We start from the raw sequence: 21,565 nt of genomic DNA on the forward strand, positions 1-21,565 counted from the left end.
ATCCGGGGGTGTGGATCCTGCAGATGAGCAGGAGTCAGGTTATAGCCTGGTTTCACTCAATGCCTAAGCCAACCCGCTCACATCTGTAACCAATAAAGTTGTGGCCTAATTTATCCCATAAACCTAAAATATCCAGGTCTGTGTGTTTATTATTGAAGGGAACTGTGGGGCCCAGGGCCTTGGCACGCAACTCTCTCTGATTAGCCCCGTTTCAGCTACAAAGTCATCACAACTCTGTGTCTTCAGTTTGCTTGTGTTGCTATATACATAGCTGTCAAGTTATCCCTTTTTTTTTAAGGGAAATTCCCTTATGCTGAATAGGCTTCCTCGCGAGAAAAGGGAAAACTTGGCAGCTATGGCTATATAGGCTTGCAGATGAGACTCAAAAAAAATGTATGCATTGTTTTTAACAAGTCGTCGTCCTCCTTCCTTCCCAGTTGCCCATACTGGCATCTTCTGTGGTTAGCCTCTATTTCCTTGAGCTGACGGATGTCTTCAAACCAGTTCACTCTGGATTCAGTTGCTATGACAGGAGTCTCAGTATGCCGTACATCGAACCTTCACAAGAGGCTGTTCCTTTCCTGATGTTGCTCAGCTTGGCTTTTGCGGCACCCGCCATTACGGTGAGTTGCAGAACATCCCACTTACCCCTCCTCTTCACACCCTTTCAAACTACTGCCGGCGCATCGGCAGAAGAGCAGAGTTCACGTTTTCATAAGGGAATGTTTGAATAAATCAGCAAATGTTTGAATCGCACAGTTACATCTGCATACAAGAGTGATGTAGTGGTGGGTGGGGAGAGGGGTTATTGTATTGGTTTTGGTTTTACTTTGTGTTTTTGCACAGTATTTTTATGCTGTGCATTGCCCTGAGATCTATGGATGAATGGTGGTATAATAGATGATAGATAGATAGATAGATAGATAGATAGATAGATAGATAGATAGATAGATAGACAGAATTAATATTATTATTATTATTATTATTATTATTATTATTATTATTATTATTATTATTTTATTTATACCCCGCCCATCCGGCTGGGCTTACCCAGCCACTCTGGGCAGCTTCCAACCAAATATTAAAAACAATACAGCATCATAGATAGATAAATGATTGATAGATGATAGATAGATAGATAAATATAGAGAAGTGTTCCCCTCTTTCTTCAGGAAGAGTGCAACCCCATCCAGATTAGGTGATCCACCTAATTAGAGGAGCAGCATGGTGCAGTAGTTATAGTGTCAGACTAGGACCTGGGAGACCAAGGTTCGAATCCCCACTGGGTGATCTTGAGCAAGTCACTCACACTCAGCTTCCCCTACCTCACAGAGTTGTTGTGGGAATTAAATGAAGAGGACCATGCAAGCCACCTTGAGGCCCATGAAGAAAAAGGGAGGATATAAATCAATCAATAACAGCTGAATAATTCAGAAACAGGGCCGTCTTAAGGGTATAAAACGCTGTGGTGCAAAAATCTATCCGGTGCCCCCCCCCCAATATTAAATTGGATTGGGCAGCGTGTGCAAAGGATTTGTCTATTTCTAGCAATCCCCTGTGCTCAGAAATAAAACGGTGCACAAGCTTCAGTTCCATTCATGAATTCGTCTTCTCCTAGTGCCTCAAGGAGAAAAGCGAATCTCCTGCGGGGGGGGGGGGAGTGCAGGAGCCCTTATCTGTCTCTCCTTCAAGCATCCACACTCTCTGCTGCTGCCCACTTTCACGTCGCCCAGGAGCTTCACGTCCCGTCGGACTTCATGCCTGCTCCGCGCCCGGAGCCGCTGAGGGAAACTTGGCCGGGCCGGCAGGACAGGGGCGGCACGGAAGAGGAAGGGCAGCGCGGAATAAGAAGGGCGCTTGGCAGGGGCTTCACTGGCCACCCCATCCTGTCGGGATCTGGGCGCTCCTCTTCAGGCAGCCTCGCGGAGTGTCAGTGCGCCCTGTGCTTTGGCCCAGATGCGGCTTCAGGCTCTTCTCCTGCCGCTTCGCCCATCCAAAGCTCCGGCGGTGGAGTCGAGGGGCTCCAGGCGGCGCTGGGCTCGCTCGGCTTCAGGCGCCCTTGAGAGCCCTGGTGCCACACGCCAGTAACCCCAAAGGGAAAGACGCCTCTGCTGGCGGGCACAGCGTGGTGCCCCCGGCGGCCCGGCGGCCTGGTGCATTGCGCCACCCAGCCTTGCCTTAGGGCCGGCCCTGTTCAGAAACTACTCACCCAGGGCTTATCCACACTTGCTTTTTGCCTCACTCTTTCCAGGCAGAGACCTTCACTTTAATGTTCTGTGTCTGAGTGTGGTCTGTTTGTTGCCCCAAGCTTTCCCTGTGAAAACCCACTCTTTAAACCGGAATTGGAGGAAAAACACCAATGTGGGCTTCTCACAGATTGCCATTTGCTCTGATGGAGCTTTAAAGAGCAATGTTAAACAAAACGCAAATTTAAGAATCCCCATCAGTTGCTCTTTGTCGAAGCGACACCTTCATAATGACTGTGCAGAGACAGATCATGTTTTCGGAGGCTGTTTTTGACAGTAGCTCTCAGTTTATAGAACCCCCATGGTCCTTTTTGCCATCTACATTCTCGAGGAATTATACCACCTCCGCTGCCCTTATTTTCCTGTAGGCGAAATAAGAAAAGCCCATTAAGATACACAGTGCAGCAGGGAGAAGGTTATTGGGCTAGCAAGAACGTCAGACCACTGAACTCTCCGCTCAGCACACAGCAGGATGTCTGCTGCATCAGCAGTCATGGGTTTCCACAGCTTTTAATTGAAGCTTCAACATGAAATAAATAAATAACATCTCGTCAGCATTGCTTCATACTTAAAATACGTGGAGGTCACCCTGATTATTGGTAATTAGAATCCATTTCTTTATGGTAATTAGAATCCATTTCTTTATGGTTATACCTCCAACAACAACAACAAAAGAGTGAGCATTAAATGTATATTCATGCATATAAATAATAATAATAATAATAATAATAATAATAATAATAATAATTTTATTATTTGTACCCCGCCCATCTGGCGGGGTTTCCCCAGCCACTCTGGGCGGCTTCCAACAGAATATTAAAATACAATAGTCTATTAAACGTTAAAAGCTTCCCTAAACAGGGCTGCCTTCAGATGTCTTCTAAAAGTCTGGTATTCCTTGACGACAGGCAAGTAAACGTGTGGAAAGGTTTTGCATTTTGAATGCCACCATGTGTCTGCTAAATCTCTGATAGCTCAATTTACACCTTGGATGAATTTGCTTTCATCAAGGGTTGGACAGGCAAATGTGTGCCAACGCTCAGGTTGTGGGTTTGTGGGTGGTTGTGTTGTTGTTTTTTTAAACAGTCCACGAAGAACTGAAGGAACTATTACGTTCCATTAGGTGCAAGAGAGATTAAAACGAACATAGGTTTCTGTGCATTGATCTTGTGGGCATTTCAGGCTTTGGGTAGGATAAAATCTAAGCGAAAGAGCACTACTGAGTTCTTCCCTCAGCGCATGAACAGCTCGCTGCAATTTTTGCTTAACAGGGACAACTGCGGAGTGTTGTTGATTTTTATACTCACAAGCCATTCAGTCAGCTTAAAGCAGGCATGGCCAAACTCGGCCCTCCAGCTGTTTTGGGACTACAACTCCCATCATCCCTAGCTAACAGGACCAGTGCTCAGGGATGATGGGAGTTGTAGTCCCAAAACAGCTGGCGAGCCAAGTTTGGCCATGCCTGGCTTAAAGGATGTTAAATCTAGAATGGCCCCCAAACTATTGCCAGTGTTTATGTGAGTGCTGTTGCATATATAGACAAAATGGTGCCCCACACACAGCCCCAGTGTTGGGGATAGGGCCAGTGCAGGGTTATTTAGTCCTGGCCTGGCCTGCCTTCAACCTTTTCATTCTACCGATCCTCCCATCCTTTATTCAGTACAGGCATTGCTGGTCACCATTTAGGGCCAGCTTGGGGGGGGGAGTCAACAGTTGATTGGCTTTGGTGGTTTTATTCTTCACTATTCTGTACTGATTTGCTGGCAGGTGTAATGAACAAAGAATGACGGTAAATAGGTTAAACATTGGCAGGCAGGTCTCCAGAGGTTATCAGGCAGTTAAGGTTGTAGTTCTGAGACTCGCCTTCAGGGCTGTGGGACTCACTGGGGACCTTTGGGGCCAACGTGTAACATCGACCTATAATTCTGAGGGCCTCTTTATTCACCTGAAAGGTGGGGCTTAAGGGACAGGTTAGATGAAATGGTACCCCTCACCTTTGGCAGGGTTGGCTCACCCATAGTTGGTTATGAGTAGGGAGCTGGTTGCTTTAAAATAAGTGGCCCAATTCACCCATAGTGTGTTTTTGTCTCCTTCCTTTCATGTTTGGTCACAGAGCGGGGCAAGTTATTTCAGCTCAGTCCTGACGGCAGTGTCAAAACAAGGCATTTCAAAATGTGAAGCATTGGGTTTGGAAATGGCCGGTCTTGAATTCTCCACCCAGCGATGAGTTTAATTTAGTGTCCTTGGGCATTGTATCTTAGTATCTGACTACCTGGGAGGGTTGTTGTGGAAAAAAAAATACTGAACAAGGGGCTCTTTTGAGGAGGACGGCGTGGGTGCAGATGTTCTAATTGTGTTTATTAATACAGTCATATAATCAATCCAAGAAGCGCCAAAGCATGCCACTGTTAGAGAGGTGGAACAGATCCAAGGTCAACCACTGTCCCCATCCCAACAGATCAAAATATCTCCCTTGCAAAACAATGAGTTTTCAAGATAGTGAAAATGCAGTACATCTAACCTTGCCATGTTCTTGAAACAATGTTAACAGGCACAAATGAAGTTTGGTCTCTTATGACTATATATAAGTACTTCTAAACAAATCATGCTCTGGTTACACAACTGCTAGCATTGCCTTGAACCTTTCCTTTGTCATAACAGATCATGGTGGGCGAAGGAATTCTCTACTGCTGCCTTTCAAAACGTCGGAATGGCATAGGAGCCGAGGCCAATATCAATGCGGGAGGCTGCAACTTCAACTCTTTCCTTAGGAGAGCCGTCCGATTTGTTGGTGGGTTTTGGCTCATGCCTTTGTTGAAGAATTTCTGGTTTTGATTTTTAAGAATCTTGCTGCTTTTAGTCTCTTTGAAAAAATAAATTGAAGGGCATGTCAGATTTCAGATCTACAAGAATGAGGGCTGGGTCAAACATCTTCATAAGTGATATACAGAGATTAAAAGAGACCACCATAGAATCATAGAGCTGGAAGAGACCACAAGGGCCATCCAGTTCAACCCCCTGTCAAGCAGGAAACACCATCAAAGCATTCCTGGCAGATGGCTGTCAAGCCTCTGATTAAAGACCTCCAAAGAAGGAGACTCCAACCACACTCCTTGGCAGCAAATTCCACTGTCAAACAGCTCTTACTGTCAGGAAGTTCTTCCTAATGTTTAGGTGGAATCTTCTTTCTTGTAGCTTGAATCCATTGCTCCGTGTCCGCTTCTCTGGAGCAGCAAAAAACAACTTTTCTCCCTCCTCTATATGACATCCTCACAATCTAATAGGCATGACACAAAAGGGAGAAAGGGACGAGAAGGGAAGAGGAAAGTAAGATATTATTTCTGAAGTTATATAATCTCATCAGTATCATCCAATCTGGACAGGTGGGAATCCCTGCCTTTGCTTATGTTCAAAAATGTAAATATTTCTGCAGTATAAAATAGTACAACCTAGGAAGGATATCTGAATTGGCCCTGACATCTGGAAATGTTAGGCTAAAAAATAAATAAGGAGGTTTTTTGATGGGCAGTAAATACAAAACATCATAAGGAAAAGTCAACATTTTACTTGATTGTAAAAAAAAGAAGAAGACTTATTATAGATCCCCTTTTACAAGATTAAATGAGAAATAAAAACACAACTGCCATGGCTCTGTTTGAAATAAAGAATGAAAGTCTACAGCTAAAATCATTTGGGGGGGGGTACACACACATTGAGCAATTTCTTAGCTTCACACCACCAAGGCTCAGTATCCATTTCCCACAGTGCACAATGTGTTCCTTTTCATTATAATATTGAACTATTGCACAGTCAATTTACTAAGCACCTACCCACTTTTCTCAGCACAGCTCATCCCACTGCTACTTAAGTCAGTGTGGTGTAGCAGCACGAGTATAGAACTAGACATGTAGAGCTCCAGGTTCAAATCCCCACTCAGCCAAGATGCTCATTTGATGCCCATCATCATCTCTCAACTTTACCCTCCTCACAGGGTTGTTGTGGAGAAAGGTGGGGGGAAGACCGTGTATCCTGCTGTAAGATGGTTGAAGAGATGTAAATATACTTCATTTTTTTTAAAAAAAAAAAACCACCAACTAATTATGATACAACATCAGTCATGCTATCCTGGGTATATTACTTTTATTACCAATAAAAAGTATAATGCATTCAAAAACAACAAATAGAAAGTAAAAATAATACTTAGTGGAAGCAGGTCCCATTAAAATCATTGCGGCTAGCAACTAAATTACCTGTTTAGAATTAGTTGTGCTACAAAGCCAGAACTTTGGGGAGAAGTCCAGACTGAGCAGAAGAACCCCCCAAACACAGCAGGTCTTGTTTATCACATTTTGAAGTAAGTGAAATATTATACATGCCAGCCTGCTTTGCGTACTCCACTAAACCATGGTTCATTGAACTGTGGCTTAGCTTTTGTATGTGAACCCCACTCAGCAGCTGCACTGTGGTTTGTTTGCTTCCTGCCAACAAACCACAGTCTGAATCCATGCTTTTTGTTGACTTAAGAACCTTGCTTTGCTTTCATCATAATAAAACAATGAACAGGGTGGTGATACAATGACTACTGCAATCGACACAAGATAATACCACCAAGGCAACGATCTGTAAACAAACAATAAACGTCCATAAGAATAGCAAAAGTAGTTTCTTTCCCAAATAGATTTTATCTTGAACAATTGCAAATGCAGTAATAAAGAGCCCACTTGTGATATACCAGTGGTGCAGTGCTCAGGCGTCATTCAGGCGTTTTGTCGCTAAAGAGTTTAGTCATCAACCTCCTTCAGGTTTAACAAACTGAAAGACACCGTCTTCTTTCTATGCTCCTCCCAATGGAAACATGCAGATGGGGACAGATATATCTCTGCTTTAAGTCGTTTACATACTGTCTTGTATATTATTTACTACAAAGCTTGATGACTAAGCTCTTTAGCAACGAAACGTCTGATTACTGGAACGATGTCTGAGCACTGAACCACTGGTATATCACAAATGGACTCTTTATTACTGTGTTCGCAATTGCTCAAAATAAAATTTATTTTGGAAAGAGAAGAAATGAGCACTGAGCCACTGATAAAGAACTCTTTCTTTACTGTGTCTGCTGTTGTTTAAGATAATACCTATTTGGGAAGGAAACTACTTTTGCCATTTTTATGGACATTTATTGTTTGTTTCCAGATAGTTGTCTTGGTTATATTATCTTGTTTTCATTCTAGCTTGGTGTTACGTGTGAATCCAGCACCTTTCCTTACTCATGGTTTGTATGACACTCACCTGACTACAAAGGTGTTATACAAGAGCCACAGGAAAACAAACCAGACTTCGGAGAAACAAGCCACGGCTTGTTAGATCATCTGTGGCGCAACTTGTGGCTAGCCCATGGTTTGTTAAACAAACCATGCCTTAAACAGACCATGGTGTGAAACAGGCCACTCTCTAAAGAAGGGAGGCTCCCTTAAAACCATTAAATCATGATTACAGAATTACCTAACTGCACCAATGACCTTATCCATTTTTCATTGTTAATTGGGCATTGTTCTATTGATTCCAAGGGAGGCAAAGCACTCTCTTATCCAGATTATGATCCCAAGGCTAGAAGGATGTTTTATTACACAAGCAAACTCCAACTGGGAAGCAAGCTTTAATGATGAAGCGCCATTCAACTACGAGAACTTTACAATTGTAGAGTGTGCATGTGAAGATACAGCTGAGCTGTTACATCCTAAATCTAAAGAGAGATTTAGCTTTAAGCCATGACGCGTTGCTCTCGATGAAAACACATATTGATTAAAATACGATAACCAAATAAAATTGTTCGGTGGGGGCAGATTTGGGCCACAGGCCACCAGTTTGCCATCCCTTGACCTAGGATGAAGTGCTGTGTATCTATCTGGCCAACGATGTTAAAGCTTCTCCTGCTTCACTTCTAGGTGTCCACGTCTTTGGCCTTTGTGCCACAGCTCTCATCACTGACATCATACAGCTGTCAACTGGGTACCAAACGCCATATTTCCTGACTGTATGCAAGCCTAACTATACATCACTCAACGTATCCTGCTCAGAAAATTCTTACATCGTGGAGGATATTTGCTCAGGAACCGATCCCATCATCATCAACGATGGAAGGTTAGACACAAAAAGATGGGGGAGGGGGGAAAATAATGGTCTTTCATTGTTTATTATGTCTTGTTTGGGGGGGGCGGGTGTAGCTCAGTGGTAAAACATCTGTCTTGCATGTAGAAGGTCCCAAATTCAATCCTCAGCATCTCCAGGGAGGGCTGCGAGAGATCCATGCCTGAAACTCTGGCGAGCCAATGTAGGTAAACAGTCCTGAGTTAAATGGATTAATGGTCTGGCTCAGTTTAAGGCAACTTACTATGTCCCAGTCAAAAATTTGCTGCCAATTATTTCCATCCATAACTGTGGACCAAAATCTGCTGATAATATCTGCAAGCTTTTCTAAGACCTGGGCACGCATACGTGCATTTTATTCTCATGATTTAGATATATCATACCCAACTCCATTTTGCACTAATATTGCCAATAAGCAGCATCTAAGGGGGGGAGGAGCAAGATGAAGGGGTGGAGCTTTGCAGATAAGAGCAGACTCCATTTTCATTGGCTGTCATGAAGCCATATGGCACAAATGGCAAGGTGGCTGGGGGGGAGGAGCCAGATCTGCTCCTCCAACCAAAGCTAAAGAAACAAGATATGGCTCTATTGTTGTTTCCTTCACGATCCCTGATTCACATCCAGAGCTGCCAGTGGTTGCACACATGCAGTAGTTATTTGAGAGTGCCGTGCATCTGGGATTTTCAAAGGAGATGTGGGCACCTCTCTGCATTGTTTATTAAAAACTTGCACTGGCTTCAAGGGGAACGATGGCCACATAAAAACCATAATAACCTGTAAAGACACATACAGAGGAGAGGACTGACATTTGGGCCAGGGATTATTCAGAGAAGACGGACACAGAAAGGCTAGCATCAAATATGTGGCTCGACTTTTTAGTCTGAAAATCTTCAAAACCTCTCAGCTCCCCAGAGCCTCCCCAATAATGCGGGAAACGAGTGCAGGGGAGAGTGTTCTTATGTCCAGGTGCTGCTTGTGGGTTTCTGATTGGCCACTGTGAGAACAGGGTGCTGGACTAGATAGGCCGTTGCCTTGCCTTACTTTCTCATGTGCTTAACAGTGACTCCCCATCCCTTTGGCATGCTAAGGGGCCACATACAAAGCTGGCCCAGGCATTAGGCAGGGTGAGGCTGCTGCCTCAGGCAGCGGAAGCCCACACAGTGACACCCTTAAACACATCTCTCCTGCCCTGCCACTTCCAGCACCAATTTTGGGACAGATTGTATCCATTTTGGCATGACCTTGCCTGAAATTGATGTCAGCAGTGGCAGCAGCAGGTATGGTGGTGGCGGCAGCAGCAGCAGGGCAAGGCAGCACTCCTTGTTTAGCCTATAGTGCCGCCCCTGGACCATAGCTGCCAAGTCTCCCATTTTCCCCGGGAAAACCCCTTTTTTACTTACCTTTTCCCGGTGGTCCCCCGTATCACTTTGTCTCCCGTTTTTCTCAGTTATTTTCTCCTGCCGGCAGCCATTTTTTTTTCTTTCCGATTTGCCCTTCTATGGGCACTAAAAATGGCCGCCGCCAGCTTCAAAAGTCGCACCTACGCATGTCCGGAAGTGAATAGACATGACTTCCGGTGTTGGCGGCGGCCATTTTTGGTGCCCATAGATGGGCAGAGCGACACCGGAAGTTGCGTTGGCGCACTTCCTGACATGCGTACAAGCGACTTTCGAAGCCGGCGGCGGCCATTTTTGTGCCCATAGAAGGGCAAAGCGACACCGGAAGTTACATTGACGCAACTTCCGGTGTCAAATGGCTGCTGGTCCCGGATTCTGCAGTCCGGAACTTGGAAGGTAAGCCCTGGACACGTCACAAACCATGTGCTGACATCTATTTATATTCCCCAAGCAAGAAGTCAGTACAAATTCTGCCCCTTTTCCACATGCCAATCATACTAGTACAATTTTTTCTTTACAGAGTTGTTGTACATTTTTTTTGGCAGAAGTTCTTAAAACCTGCCCATGGCAGGGGATATTTATAACAATTGCCCCTTTTTGCAATCTTTTAAGAGGACGCAGGTGTTAAAATGTGGCTTCAAGAAACAAAAGTTCAAAAACAAAAAAGTGATGTTAAGCATCATTCCCAGCCACTTGCTCCCTAAAATTTGCCTGCCTCGCTTTGCAGTTGTTTTATCACCCAAAACAGTCCCCAGATCCCTTCTGTGTTTCTGAACATTTAGTGCAAAATGCACATAAAAATGTATGCATTTGTGAAAAGAACATACGTACAAACATGTGCTATTTGATGAAAAATTGTTTTGCAAAATGGGACTATTGGGGAAAATGACATATAAACGTGTGTGTGTGTGTGTGTGTGCAAATACATGTGCAAATGTGGAGAATTGAACTTAAGATTGGAAAAGTGAAATAGCGAAAGAAGCTGAAATTGGCAGATCCGCCTATATCTATGTTCAAATGATAAGCATCAATATCATTTAATCATGTGATTCCGATCACATGATAAACATCAAGCGAAGGCTTGCATGTGTGAAAGGGCCATTACAGCTCCAACAGACAAGACATTCATTTTCATTCACATCCTGCTTCTCAATGGCAACAATTCAGCTGCAGATCATCCTGTACGGAGCAATGAAGGAAAGAGAAATCAAGCGATACACATGTATGAGCCTGGCCTTAAGTGGGGAGAGAGATCTCTCCACTGTTGAAATTAATGGATTTCACCCAACATTAGTCATCCTCAGAGTAGATCCATTTGAAGTAATAGGATGCCTAACTTAAGTCCATTAATTCAAGAAGTCTATTCTGAGCAGAATTTATTTGGATTCAACCCAATGGCTATAATTACTCAACCTTTTTTCCCTAGATTGTTGTGCATTACAGATTCTTCCGTGTAATTGTAGAATCTGTCCATTGCAATACATAAATCAAAACCCGTATTATTTGAGACCAGAAGTTTACTGTTTACTCTCTTAATGGTGCCTAAATTCCACATTCCCTCCAGGACACCGAACGGGATTTTTTTTTTAAGCCCAATAACGTGATTATATTACAGCTTGTAGGTTTAAATATGATTACAATACTGGGCCACCCAGTGCTTTGGTTCTTTTTTAAATCAGCCCTTGCGGAATGTATTTTTAAGTGAGAAATTTAATTTGGGTGTCCTTCCTTTGCAGAAAGTCATTCCCTTCGCAACATGCCACCCTGGCAGCATTTGCAGCTGTGTATGTTTCGGTGAGTAATTAAGCCTTTTTGCAATAATGTGTACAAAAGGGTAACGTCAGAATGTCATTTCATGTCTTGTTTAAAGCAGGAAGGTTGAGACTACAGGTGCCAAGCGCTCCCCCCCAAAAAAAGCAGAAAAAAGCTTTTTCTCTGCTTCCCCCTCCCCCCATTTATTTATTTAGGGAGGCCTGAAACAGAAAAAAATCGGAAATCAGGGCTGAAATTAGAGGGTAATTTTTTATGAAATTGGTTTTTTTTTAATTTCAGAATAAGTCAAGTACTTCTTAAAATGCCACCAATTCACATTAATGCAGATCAGATACCTCCAACCTCCACATCAAATGAATGAAACCGAAAAGTGTTGAGAAGTATGTGATTAATTTCCTGTTTCCTGCTTGGCAGGGGGTTGGACTGGATGGCCCTTGTGGTCTCTTCCAACTCTATGATTCTACAAACTTTCCACGTTCTGAACCCCATGGAGTTCAAAGCGAAAGCTCAGGATGAAAAGCTATGGACCTTTCAGGCCTAAGGAGAGGCACATTACTAGCTCAATAAGGAAACAAGAAAGCAAACCATCCCATCTGGAAGATTTAACTAAATTGCTTTTTCTTTGTATTTTTTTTAAAGATGTACTTCAATTCCACGTTAACCGACTCCTCTAAACTTCTGAAACCGCTTCTAGTATTCGCATTTATCATCTGTGGGATTATATGTGGACTGACTCGCATCACCCAGTACAAAAACCACCCAGTTGATGTTTACTGTGGCTTTTTAATTGGAGGCGGAATTGCCCTGTACTTGGTAAGTAGACTGGATGTGTGCAGAGATGCCTGCGTTTGGGGAGCTAAATGCCCTACAAATAAGAAATACTGTGTTTCACTTTTATTTGTAATGGATTCTGTTCTGCACGGTACTGTAGAAGGGAGGTTTTCAACCTTTTTGAGCCCATGGCTCCCTTGGCCAACTTTCTTTTTTTGCGGCTCCCCTGTGAGGCAATGCGCTCTGAGCCTTAGAAGCCCAGTTCATAGCTGCCAAGTACCCCGTTTTTTCTTACCGTTTCCCGATGGTCTCCTGAATGGATTTATATCCTGTAAATCCCCCGGAAAGCAGCTCCTGCCGGCGGCCATGTTTCGGCCATGTGTCCGGAAGTGCGTAGAAGCGACTTCTGGCGCTGCGGACATTTTGGAAATGGGCAGAGCGGCACCAGAAGTTGCTTCTACGCATGTCTGGAAGTTGTATAGAAGCACCTTCCGGTGCCGTGCTGCTGCTGGTCCCATATTTTTCAATCCAGAACTTGGCAGCTCTGGCCCAGTTATGTCACCCTCGACTGCAAAGCTGGCAGCCCATTACCCTTTTCGAACAGCCTCCCTTGTGGAGTGTTCCCTCAACCTCCTCAGGCAGCCACCCTGGTCTGAGCCACACACACCCGCCTCCAAGAGAAGTCCTCCTCCCATCCAGGGGCGTAGCCAGGATCAAAATTAGGGGGAGCAAGGGGCAAGGGGTGGGGCCAAGGCACGGGGGAGGGGCCACAGTGGGGCAAGGAAATCCATGGTCGTTCAGGGGCAAGGGGCTCCAGGATCAGCCCGAAATTAGGCTGCTCCGACCCCCTCCGCAATCGGTAGGGGCGAGGGGGCGCCAGGATCAGCCCGAAATCGGGCTGTTCCGATCCCCTCCTCCCCTTCCGCGATCACTCGGGCGGGTGGAGGGAAAGCTGGCTTTCCCTCCACCCGCTCCACAGCCAGCAAGGGAGAAGGGAGACGTCCCTTCTAGCCGTCTGGCTGTGGGGCGGGTGGAGGGAAAGCCCCAGAGCCACGCAAAGCATTTGGCTGGCTTTCCCTCCACCCGCCCCGCAGCCAGCCGGCTAGAAGGGACGTCTCCCTTCTCCCTGGCTGGCTGTGGGGCGGGCGGAGGGAAAGCCAGCCAAACGCTTTGCGTGGCTCTGGGGCTTTCTCTCCACCCGCCCCACAGCCAGCCACGGAGAAGGGAGACGGCACCGGGCGGCAGCGGGCAGTGGGGCAGGCTGGCCAGCGGCCCTGCTTCTAGGGGGGGCAACTGCCCCCTCCTGCCCCCCCTTGCCTATGCCCATGCTCCCATCACCCTACAGGGGCTTGGGAAGAGGATGCCCCCAGCATTAGCAGCCCAACAGAGACTGACCGAAGGTGAATGTGAGGCCAGCACCTTACCTTGGGAGGCAGCAGAGGCAGCAGCAAGTGCCACTGGGCCTGCATGGTGGTAAGGCTCACCTTCAGCACTGGACAGTCAGCTCCCAGGCAGGCATTGCACACAGCAAGTACAAGAAAAGCCACCATGGTGCCTGCCTACCTGCCTGCCTGCCCAGCCTCCTACTTGTCAATTCCCAACAGCAAGGGCTGGCGGACTGAGCAGCTGAGCTCCCTCACCCACTTGCTTGCTCCTGGCAGATATGTTGGTTGAAACTTGGCGCCTCTGGTCTCTGGCATGTAAACACATTCAGACATTTTCCCATCTCTTATGAGTCCTAGACCGCACACTTGTGTTGACTCAAGCTGATGGAAGTGGTAGTCCCACCATCTTGAAGGCACCAAGTTGGGGGAAGTCAGCCTAAAACCACCACCCAACACACATAGAGACAAGTTCCTGAACACTTCTACCATTAAAATAGATAAGAGCAGCTGTAGCAGCCTTATATCATTTATAAAGCCCATTTGGAGTACACGCATGATGAACTTGGCATTCTTCAAACTTGAGACTTGTTTTTGTTCTTGGAGAGTGCAATGCATTTTCTTTTTAATGGACCACTGAATGTGTAAATAGAGTGAAGCTCCAGCTCCTGCTGAGGTTCTGCACAGATTGATTTGAAACTGATGAATTTGTCTCTCGCCAAGATATTGCATTGCATGGCTATTAAGCAACAGAAAGGGCATAACCTTTGAGCAGAAAACTAATCAGGTGGAGGCCAGGATCAGTAAATCAGGCTGGTGTGACTGTAAAATTGAGTGTGAGGGACAGGAGTTACCCCCAAGCTGAATATGAATAGGAAATGGCAGTATTTACATTAAGAAAAATAATCTTTTGAGAATTCTTTGAAATTTATGTTCAGCAACATTGATAACTTGCCTCGGATTAATTTTTGTTCTAACTCATTTACTGGTGAATTATGATGAGAAATCATCACCTTACCACAAACTTAAAACAGTAATTGATAGCATTTCTAGTAGGTTATTGCTTTTATTTCCATTCCTTTTCATTTTCATTTTTCATTTTAAGTCACATTGTTTAGATTAGAACATGATGCACACAAAATCAAAATGGTTTTTGATTTGGAGGTAAGCTATGTTGAAGCATCAACGGATGCTTCCCACAGTGGTCGAGATTCAGAGGGCTGTTTGGCTTAACCCAAGCACCCAGCAAGGGCTTTGAAAGGCCGATGTTTCTTGCCCAGGAGCATCTGGCAAGCAACTTTTGAAATTTAAATTGTGGGATGTTTCAAAACAATTGGTGAAGCCTGTTGTTTGGAGCACGGTGGGGAACAGAATCTCACTGGGCATGCTCAGAATCTTAAAATATCTCAAGGCGACATTTCCAGAAATGTCCTGCAATTTGTTGGCTTGTCTGTGTTGGTCTCTCAAGACATATTAGAACCAAGGCTTCATAAAGTGGATTCTCATGCTAGCTTCTGCACACACAATCACTGAATGTCAATAACGTCCAAATATTTATTTTTCATAATGGGATCCTGTGTTTTGTTTTCTTCTCCCAACACCAGGGCCTGTATGCTGTGGGGAACTTCCTGCCGAGCGAAGACAATATGTTCAACCAGAACCCACACAGAGAACCGTTGAGGTCTTTAACTGACCTGAGCCAAGATCCCAGCAGAATTTTACCAGGGAAAAACGTAAGCGGCAACGACGTCATCCCCCCTCACCATGCCGAGAGTATGTTGAACAGGAACCACAGGGAAACTGGCTCCCTGACCAACCTCAAAAGGGCAAATGCCGACGTGGAAATTATAACGCCACGAAGTCCGATGGGGAAGGAGAACATGGTGACTTTCAGCAACACGCTGCCGAGAGCCAACACGCCTGCAATGGAAGAGTCGGCTCGCCGGAATGCAACCATCCATGCATCTATGGATTCTGCCCGCTCCAAACAGCTTCTGTCCCAGTGGAAGAACAAGAATGAAAGCCGGAAGCTGTCCCTGCAGGTGATAGAGACAGATTCTGGGCAGTCACCACCTCGAGCAATTGAAATGAGGTGTAGCTCTGAGCCGTCCAGAGTTGGCGTCAATGGCGATCACCATGGGCCTCCCAGTCAGTACCTGAAAATTCAGCCCGGCAGCATGCCAGGCTGCAATAGCGTTGGCCTTTCTGGTGGGCCCAGAGTTTCTATTCAGTCACGGCCGGGTTCTTCGCAGCTTGTCCATATCCCCGAAGAGACGCAGGAGAATGTGAACACGTCTCCCAAAACGAGCTCCGCCCGAGCTAAGTGGCTGAAAGCCGCCGAGAAGACTGTCGGGTGCAGAAGCAACAGCCAGCCGAGGATCATGCAGGTCATCGCCATGTCAAAGCAGCAAGGCGTCCTTCAGGGCAGCCCCAAGAGCTCCGACGGCAGCACCGTCACCTGCACGGGCTCCATCCGATACAAAACCTTGACGGATCACGAGCCGAGCAGCATCGTGCGGGTCGAAGCCCACCCCGAAAACAACAGGCCCATCATTCAGATGCCGTCGGAAGGGGAAGGAAGTGGCTCCTGGAAATGGAAAGCTCCCGAGAAAGGAAGCCTTCGTCCGACGTACGAGCTCAATGATCTCAACAGAGACTCGGAGAGCTGTGAATCTTTGAAAGACAGTTACGGGTCCGGGGACAGGAAAAGAAGTAACATCGACAACAGCGAGCACCACCATCACGGGATGACGACCATCAGGGTCACGCCAGTGGAAGGCAGCGAGATTGGCTCAGAGACCCTGTCCGTTTCCTCCAGCCGTGATTCTACGCTTCGAAGGAAAGGTAATATCATTTTGATTCCTGAAAGAGGAAGCAGCCCCGAGAACACCAGGAACATCTTCTACAAGGGCACATCCCCCACAAGAGCTTACAAAGAATGAGGCTCGGTGTTTCCGCCCAGCCATGCCTCTGACAATCCGACACCGTTTGGTACTAGCTTTGTGCTCTCTCTGTTATTTGAGCTGATGCCGAAATATTCTTGATGTGCCAAAATATCGACCATCAGCCTGGCCATTTTTGGATGTTGCTGATGTGTAGTGATTGTGCATGAATTTGTGGGTTTCATGTTGCCAGTGGAGGGGGAAGGGGAAGCACAATGCAAGAACCTATTGAGCGGGGTGTTTCCTAACAGGTTTTTCTTTCCCCCCAGACTCAAAATGTTTTTCCAATGGGAACAATGTCAACAAAAACAGCAATCTTAAATACAGACACCTTATTTCCTGAATGTGCCAACTTTTTGATTTATATATGTCTAAGGACGAGGGGCAAAAGGTGTACTCTATCAGTGTCGTACTTCACCTTTGCGGGTTTTGCACCAAAATTTAATACAAGTCGGTGCTGATTCTAACTTTACTTTTACTTTTACTTTTTTTAGTAAACTTACATACCTGTTCATTGCTACAGACACATGACGTTTTGATGTGTAATTCCTTTCCAAGTGATATTGCTGAAAATATGATGCTGGCTGCATTCATTTAGAGTAGACAAATATCGACAGCTTCGTTATAGTGAGTATTTCACATTAAAAAGATTGCAAAGGTTTTGTGTAGTTCTTTGAAATGTTTACTGGAACAAAAAAAAAACACACACACATGTGAATGATACTCCGTGAAAATGGAAACATTTTCTCTTCTGGCTAATTTTTCTGTTTCTTTCCAAAAATTTGTTTAGTTTCAGGTGCTACAAAGAGGTCACTTCTCATTGAGCTAATCTGGGACTAGTTGAAACAGCATGGGCTTTTTTAAAAAACAACAACCAGGGATCTCTTAGAGCACTGATTAACACTTCATTTTTAACAGTTTCTCGATTTCTCTCATTGCTTATCTTTCCTATTTTTTATTCATTATTGACTATCTAGTGCTTCACTCTGATAATTGCTACTATGTTGTGAAGTTGGGGGGGAATTATAATTCAGGCTTCCAAATCAATCAGCTGGATTGGCCATAGGTATCAGGGCCTCCTAGACAAGATTTGGGCCTGTTTGTACCCTCCTCCAGAACCTGAGCCACATTCTCTGCCTTCGGAGATGACATGAACTTAATTAAGAATGCAAAGCGATCCTAATGCGCTTACCTTAACCTCCTTTTAGCTTGTAAAACGGTCAAGGGGTTGACCTGAAACAGCATCAGTTAAATTACTGGGTGTTTAAGTTGCGAGGTCCTATCCCAGGTGGGTTTTTGCCATCATAAAGACTCAAAGTAAGGCGGCATTAAGCAAGTACAGTATTTTATACTGTATCCCTGCCGCCACTGTGGCAGTTTAGCCTTCCTCTGAGTTATTTAAGATCCCATAAGGCAAACCTGATGAGGGTAGTGTCAGAGAACAAGACATCTGGTAATCTCTCTGGGCCTAATACCATAGACCAGGCATAGGCAAACTCAGCCCTCCAGATGTTTTGGGACTACAACTCCCATCATCCCTGACCACTGGTCCTGTTAGCTAGGGATGATGGGAGTTGTAGTCCCAAAGCATCTGGGGGGGGCGAGTTTGCCTATGCCTGCCATAGACAAAAGTCCCAATCCAAGACGTTGTTCCATCACTTGTTTGGCTTGGCACATAATGCCCATTAAGCTACTCCTACAATGTTCATTTGGGTTGTCATTATTTTGAGATTTGGAATGGCCCGCAACAGCCAAATTAATACACAAGTGCTGTATTGTACCACAGATTAGATTCATCGGATATTCTCATTAAACATACTTTTCAGTTAGGGATTTGAAAAGCCTTTCCTTGCTGTGAACTCATCCTGGGGAGATGAGGTGCTGCCGAGATAATTTTCTAAGGAGAAAATTGACCGGTTTGGAATTGGAATGACAATCGCCGCCTGCTTGGCCGATGATCAGGGATTATGGCAGTTGTAAACTGAAGTGTTGCCCTAAGTCATGCAGAATGTAGCTAATGGAGATATCTAGGGATAGACAAACCACACTATTTTTTTATCTGAGACATTTTCACATTTTTTCACTCAGTCCCTTCCATGTTTCTGCATTAGTTTGCTATTTCTTTTATAAAAATCTGACATGAAAATTCACATTTAAATGTGACTTTTAAAACCTATTTCTCTCAAATTATGATTTTTTAAAAGAAAAGATACAAATGTTACAGCGTATTTTAAAACACATTTTTTAAACATACAGTATTTTGATACTTTCTGTTTTGCCAAGAACTGCATGAGAATATTCAAGAAGTGCAAAATCTGTAGTTTAACAAAATTCCAATCTCCACATTAATCTGGAGAGACGGATAAGATCAATTCATATCAGAAACTCCCAAAGATCAAATTCTGTGAATGCCTCTTGCAGTAGTCAGTTAGAAACGTTGAAAGTCGCAGGAGCATCTGCCATTTGAAAAACCTGCAGACCTATCCAGAATCCAATGACCTCGAAATACTTGGAGTTGTACCCAGCTAAGTCCTACTCAGAGCAGATTGATTGAAAATATTGGACCTAAATTAGTTGTGTCCATTATTTTCAGTGAGTCTATTCCAAGCAAAACTAGCACTGGATACAACCTTTGGATGCTAATGATTTTCCTCCTCCTTACCTTTTTGTTTGTTTGTTCGTTTAAAATACTTATAGGGCGCCTTTCTGGGCAAAACTCGCTCAGTGCTATAAAATAACAGACAAACAGACAGTAGGTATAAAGACACAAAGTTCATCTAATTATGCAATCACATACATGTGTTCGTGGAAGTACAAACCTCACTGGGTTCAGTGGGACTTACTCCCAGGTATCCTATACAATAATGTCCATGTTGTCCCTGCGTCCAGATGTCCCGTGTGTCCCTGGGGTACTGCGCATGTCCCCCAGAGACACAGGGATTGGACGGAGGGACAACCAGGGACACAGGGATTGGACCCGTGCTCTCGGGACACAGGGAACAGCCAACTGCCGCTCCGCCAACCGCCGCTCCGAAGCCCAGTCTCATGCTGGAGGTGCGCGGTGAGGCGGCGGGGGAGAGAAGCGCTCCCCCCCCGGCAGCCTTGCCGCACACCTCCGGCATGGGACGGCGCTTCCTCGGGGAACCCGAGGAAGCCGAAGCGGCAGCGGGCGCGGAGGGAGGCCCGCTTTGGCTTGGCAGCGGCGGGAAGAAGAGGAGGAATTCCTCCCCTTTTTCCCGCCGCCGCCAAGCCAGTCCCGGAGCCGAATTGCGGCGCGGCGGGGTTTTTCGCCGTTTGCCTCCCCCTCGAGGGAAGGCAAACGGCGAAAAGCCCCCGCTGCGGACTGGCTTGGCGGTGGCGGGAAGACCCGCCACCGCCAAGCCAGTCCCGGAGCCGAATTGCGGCGCGGCGGGGTTTTTCGCCGTTTGCCTCCCCCTCGAGGGAAGGCAAACGGCGAAAAGCCCCCGCTGCGGACTGGCTTGGCGGTGGCGGAAACATCCCGCCACCGCCAAGCCAGTCCCGGAGCCGAATTGCGGCGCGGCGGGGGTTTTCGCTGTTTGCCTCCCCCAGGGGAAGGCAAACGGCGAAAACCCCCCGCTGCGGACTGGCTTGGCGGTGGCGGGAAGACCCGCCACCGCCAAGCCAGTCCCGGAGCCGATTTGCGGCGCGGCGGGGTTTTTCGCCGTTTGCCTCCCCCAGGGGAAGGCAAACGGCGAAAAACCCCCACTGCGGACTGGCTTGGCGGTGGCGGGAAGACCCGCCACCGCCAAGCCAGTCCCGGAGCCGAATTGCGGCGCGGCGAGGTTTTTCGCCGTTTGCCTCCCCCAGGGGAAGGCAAACGGCGAAAAGCCCCCGCTGCGGACTGGCTTGGCGGTGGCGGGTCTTCCCGCCACCGCCAAGCCAGTCCCGGAGCCGAATTGCGGCGCGGCGGGGTTTTTCGCCGTTTGCCTCCCCCTCAGGGGAAGGCAAACGGCGAAAAGCCCCCGCTGCGAACTGGCTTGGTGGTGGCGGGAAGACCCGCCACCGCCAAGCCAGTCCCGGCAGGCCGCTTCCTCTAGCGCCCGTTTTTAAACGGGCTAAAATCCACTAGTCTGTGTATAAGATTGCAGCCGTTTCCCTTGCCAAGGAGCCCAGTGGCATTTCCCCCTCACCCCAGCTGTGATGTAAATTAGACTGAGATATTGATTTGCCCAAGATCACCCGGTTTCACAGCTGAGCTACACATTCACACCTTGCCCCCATCTAAATAAAGCTAGTCTCTGGGGTCCTAAAACAGAGGTCATTCCCAGTTTTCCTACCTGAGAGCCTTTCACACTTGCCCGGACAGTGACAGAACTGAGGTTTCATACCTGCAAAACACGCTCTCCTGCGCTATCTTCAGATAACGGCTCAAAAACCCCATGTCGGTCCCGTGCAACAATATTTAGCAGGCAGTGACTCGGGCGGAAACGAAAGCCCCATGTGCAGTGACTTCAGAGAGCAGGTTGGGTTTAGCATTTCTCATCTGGATTAGATTCAAAGGCACCGTTGATCTTCATACCATTTTTTGGAGCTAATGGGTGCGCCATGTTGAGACCCGGGTATCCAGTTGTATCTCCAGATCCCATTTCAACCGACCCTGTGTCGGTTGCCATCCATGCAAATCCCCAATCCAGCTCAGGAACCAAGCATGCCGCCCTGATCGCTGGATGCAGGCATCCGGCCGGCAGATTTTCATATCCAGCACTTTCTTGCACCCAAAGATCCCAACGTTTTGTGTAGAAAATCTGCATACAGATCTACCTAGCTGGGTTGGGGGTGATGGTTTTCCATATACAGTATTTATAAGCATTTTTTTAAAAAACTGTAAAACAAGCCAAGCAGATCTGCTTGGTATTGACCTTCCCCCCCCACACACACACACACAT

At 46.3% G+C, this 21,565-nt stretch overlaps 1 protein-coding gene across 1 annotated transcript in view; it reads left to right on the plus strand.

Moving 5' to 3' along the window:
• The window catches only part of PLPPR4 (phospholipid phosphatase related 4), a 36,393-nt gene extending 18,818 nt beyond the window's left edge, over positions 1-17,575 (plus strand). The window contains exons 2-7 of the mRNA XM_088673797.1: positions 438-623; positions 4,908-5,037; positions 8,192-8,387; positions 11,527-11,584; positions 12,203-12,376; positions 15,321-17,575. Of these exons, the coding sequence (XP_088529923.1) occupies positions 438-623; positions 4,908-5,037; positions 8,192-8,387; positions 11,527-11,584; positions 12,203-12,376; positions 15,321-16,658 (2,082 nt within the window). The 3' untranslated portion in view covers positions 16,659-17,575. The remainder of the gene's footprint in view (positions 1-437; positions 624-4,907; positions 5,038-8,191; positions 8,388-11,526; positions 11,585-12,202; positions 12,377-15,320) is intronic.
• The last annotated feature ends 3,990 nt before the right edge of the window (positions 17,576-21,565 follow it).

Source organism: Zootoca vivipara, chromosome 7 (assembly GCF_965207765.1).
Source record: "Zootoca vivipara chromosome 7, rZooViv2.hap1.1, whole genome shotgun sequence".
NCBI lineage: Eukaryota > Metazoa > Chordata > Lepidosauria > Squamata > Lacertidae > Zootoca > Zootoca vivipara.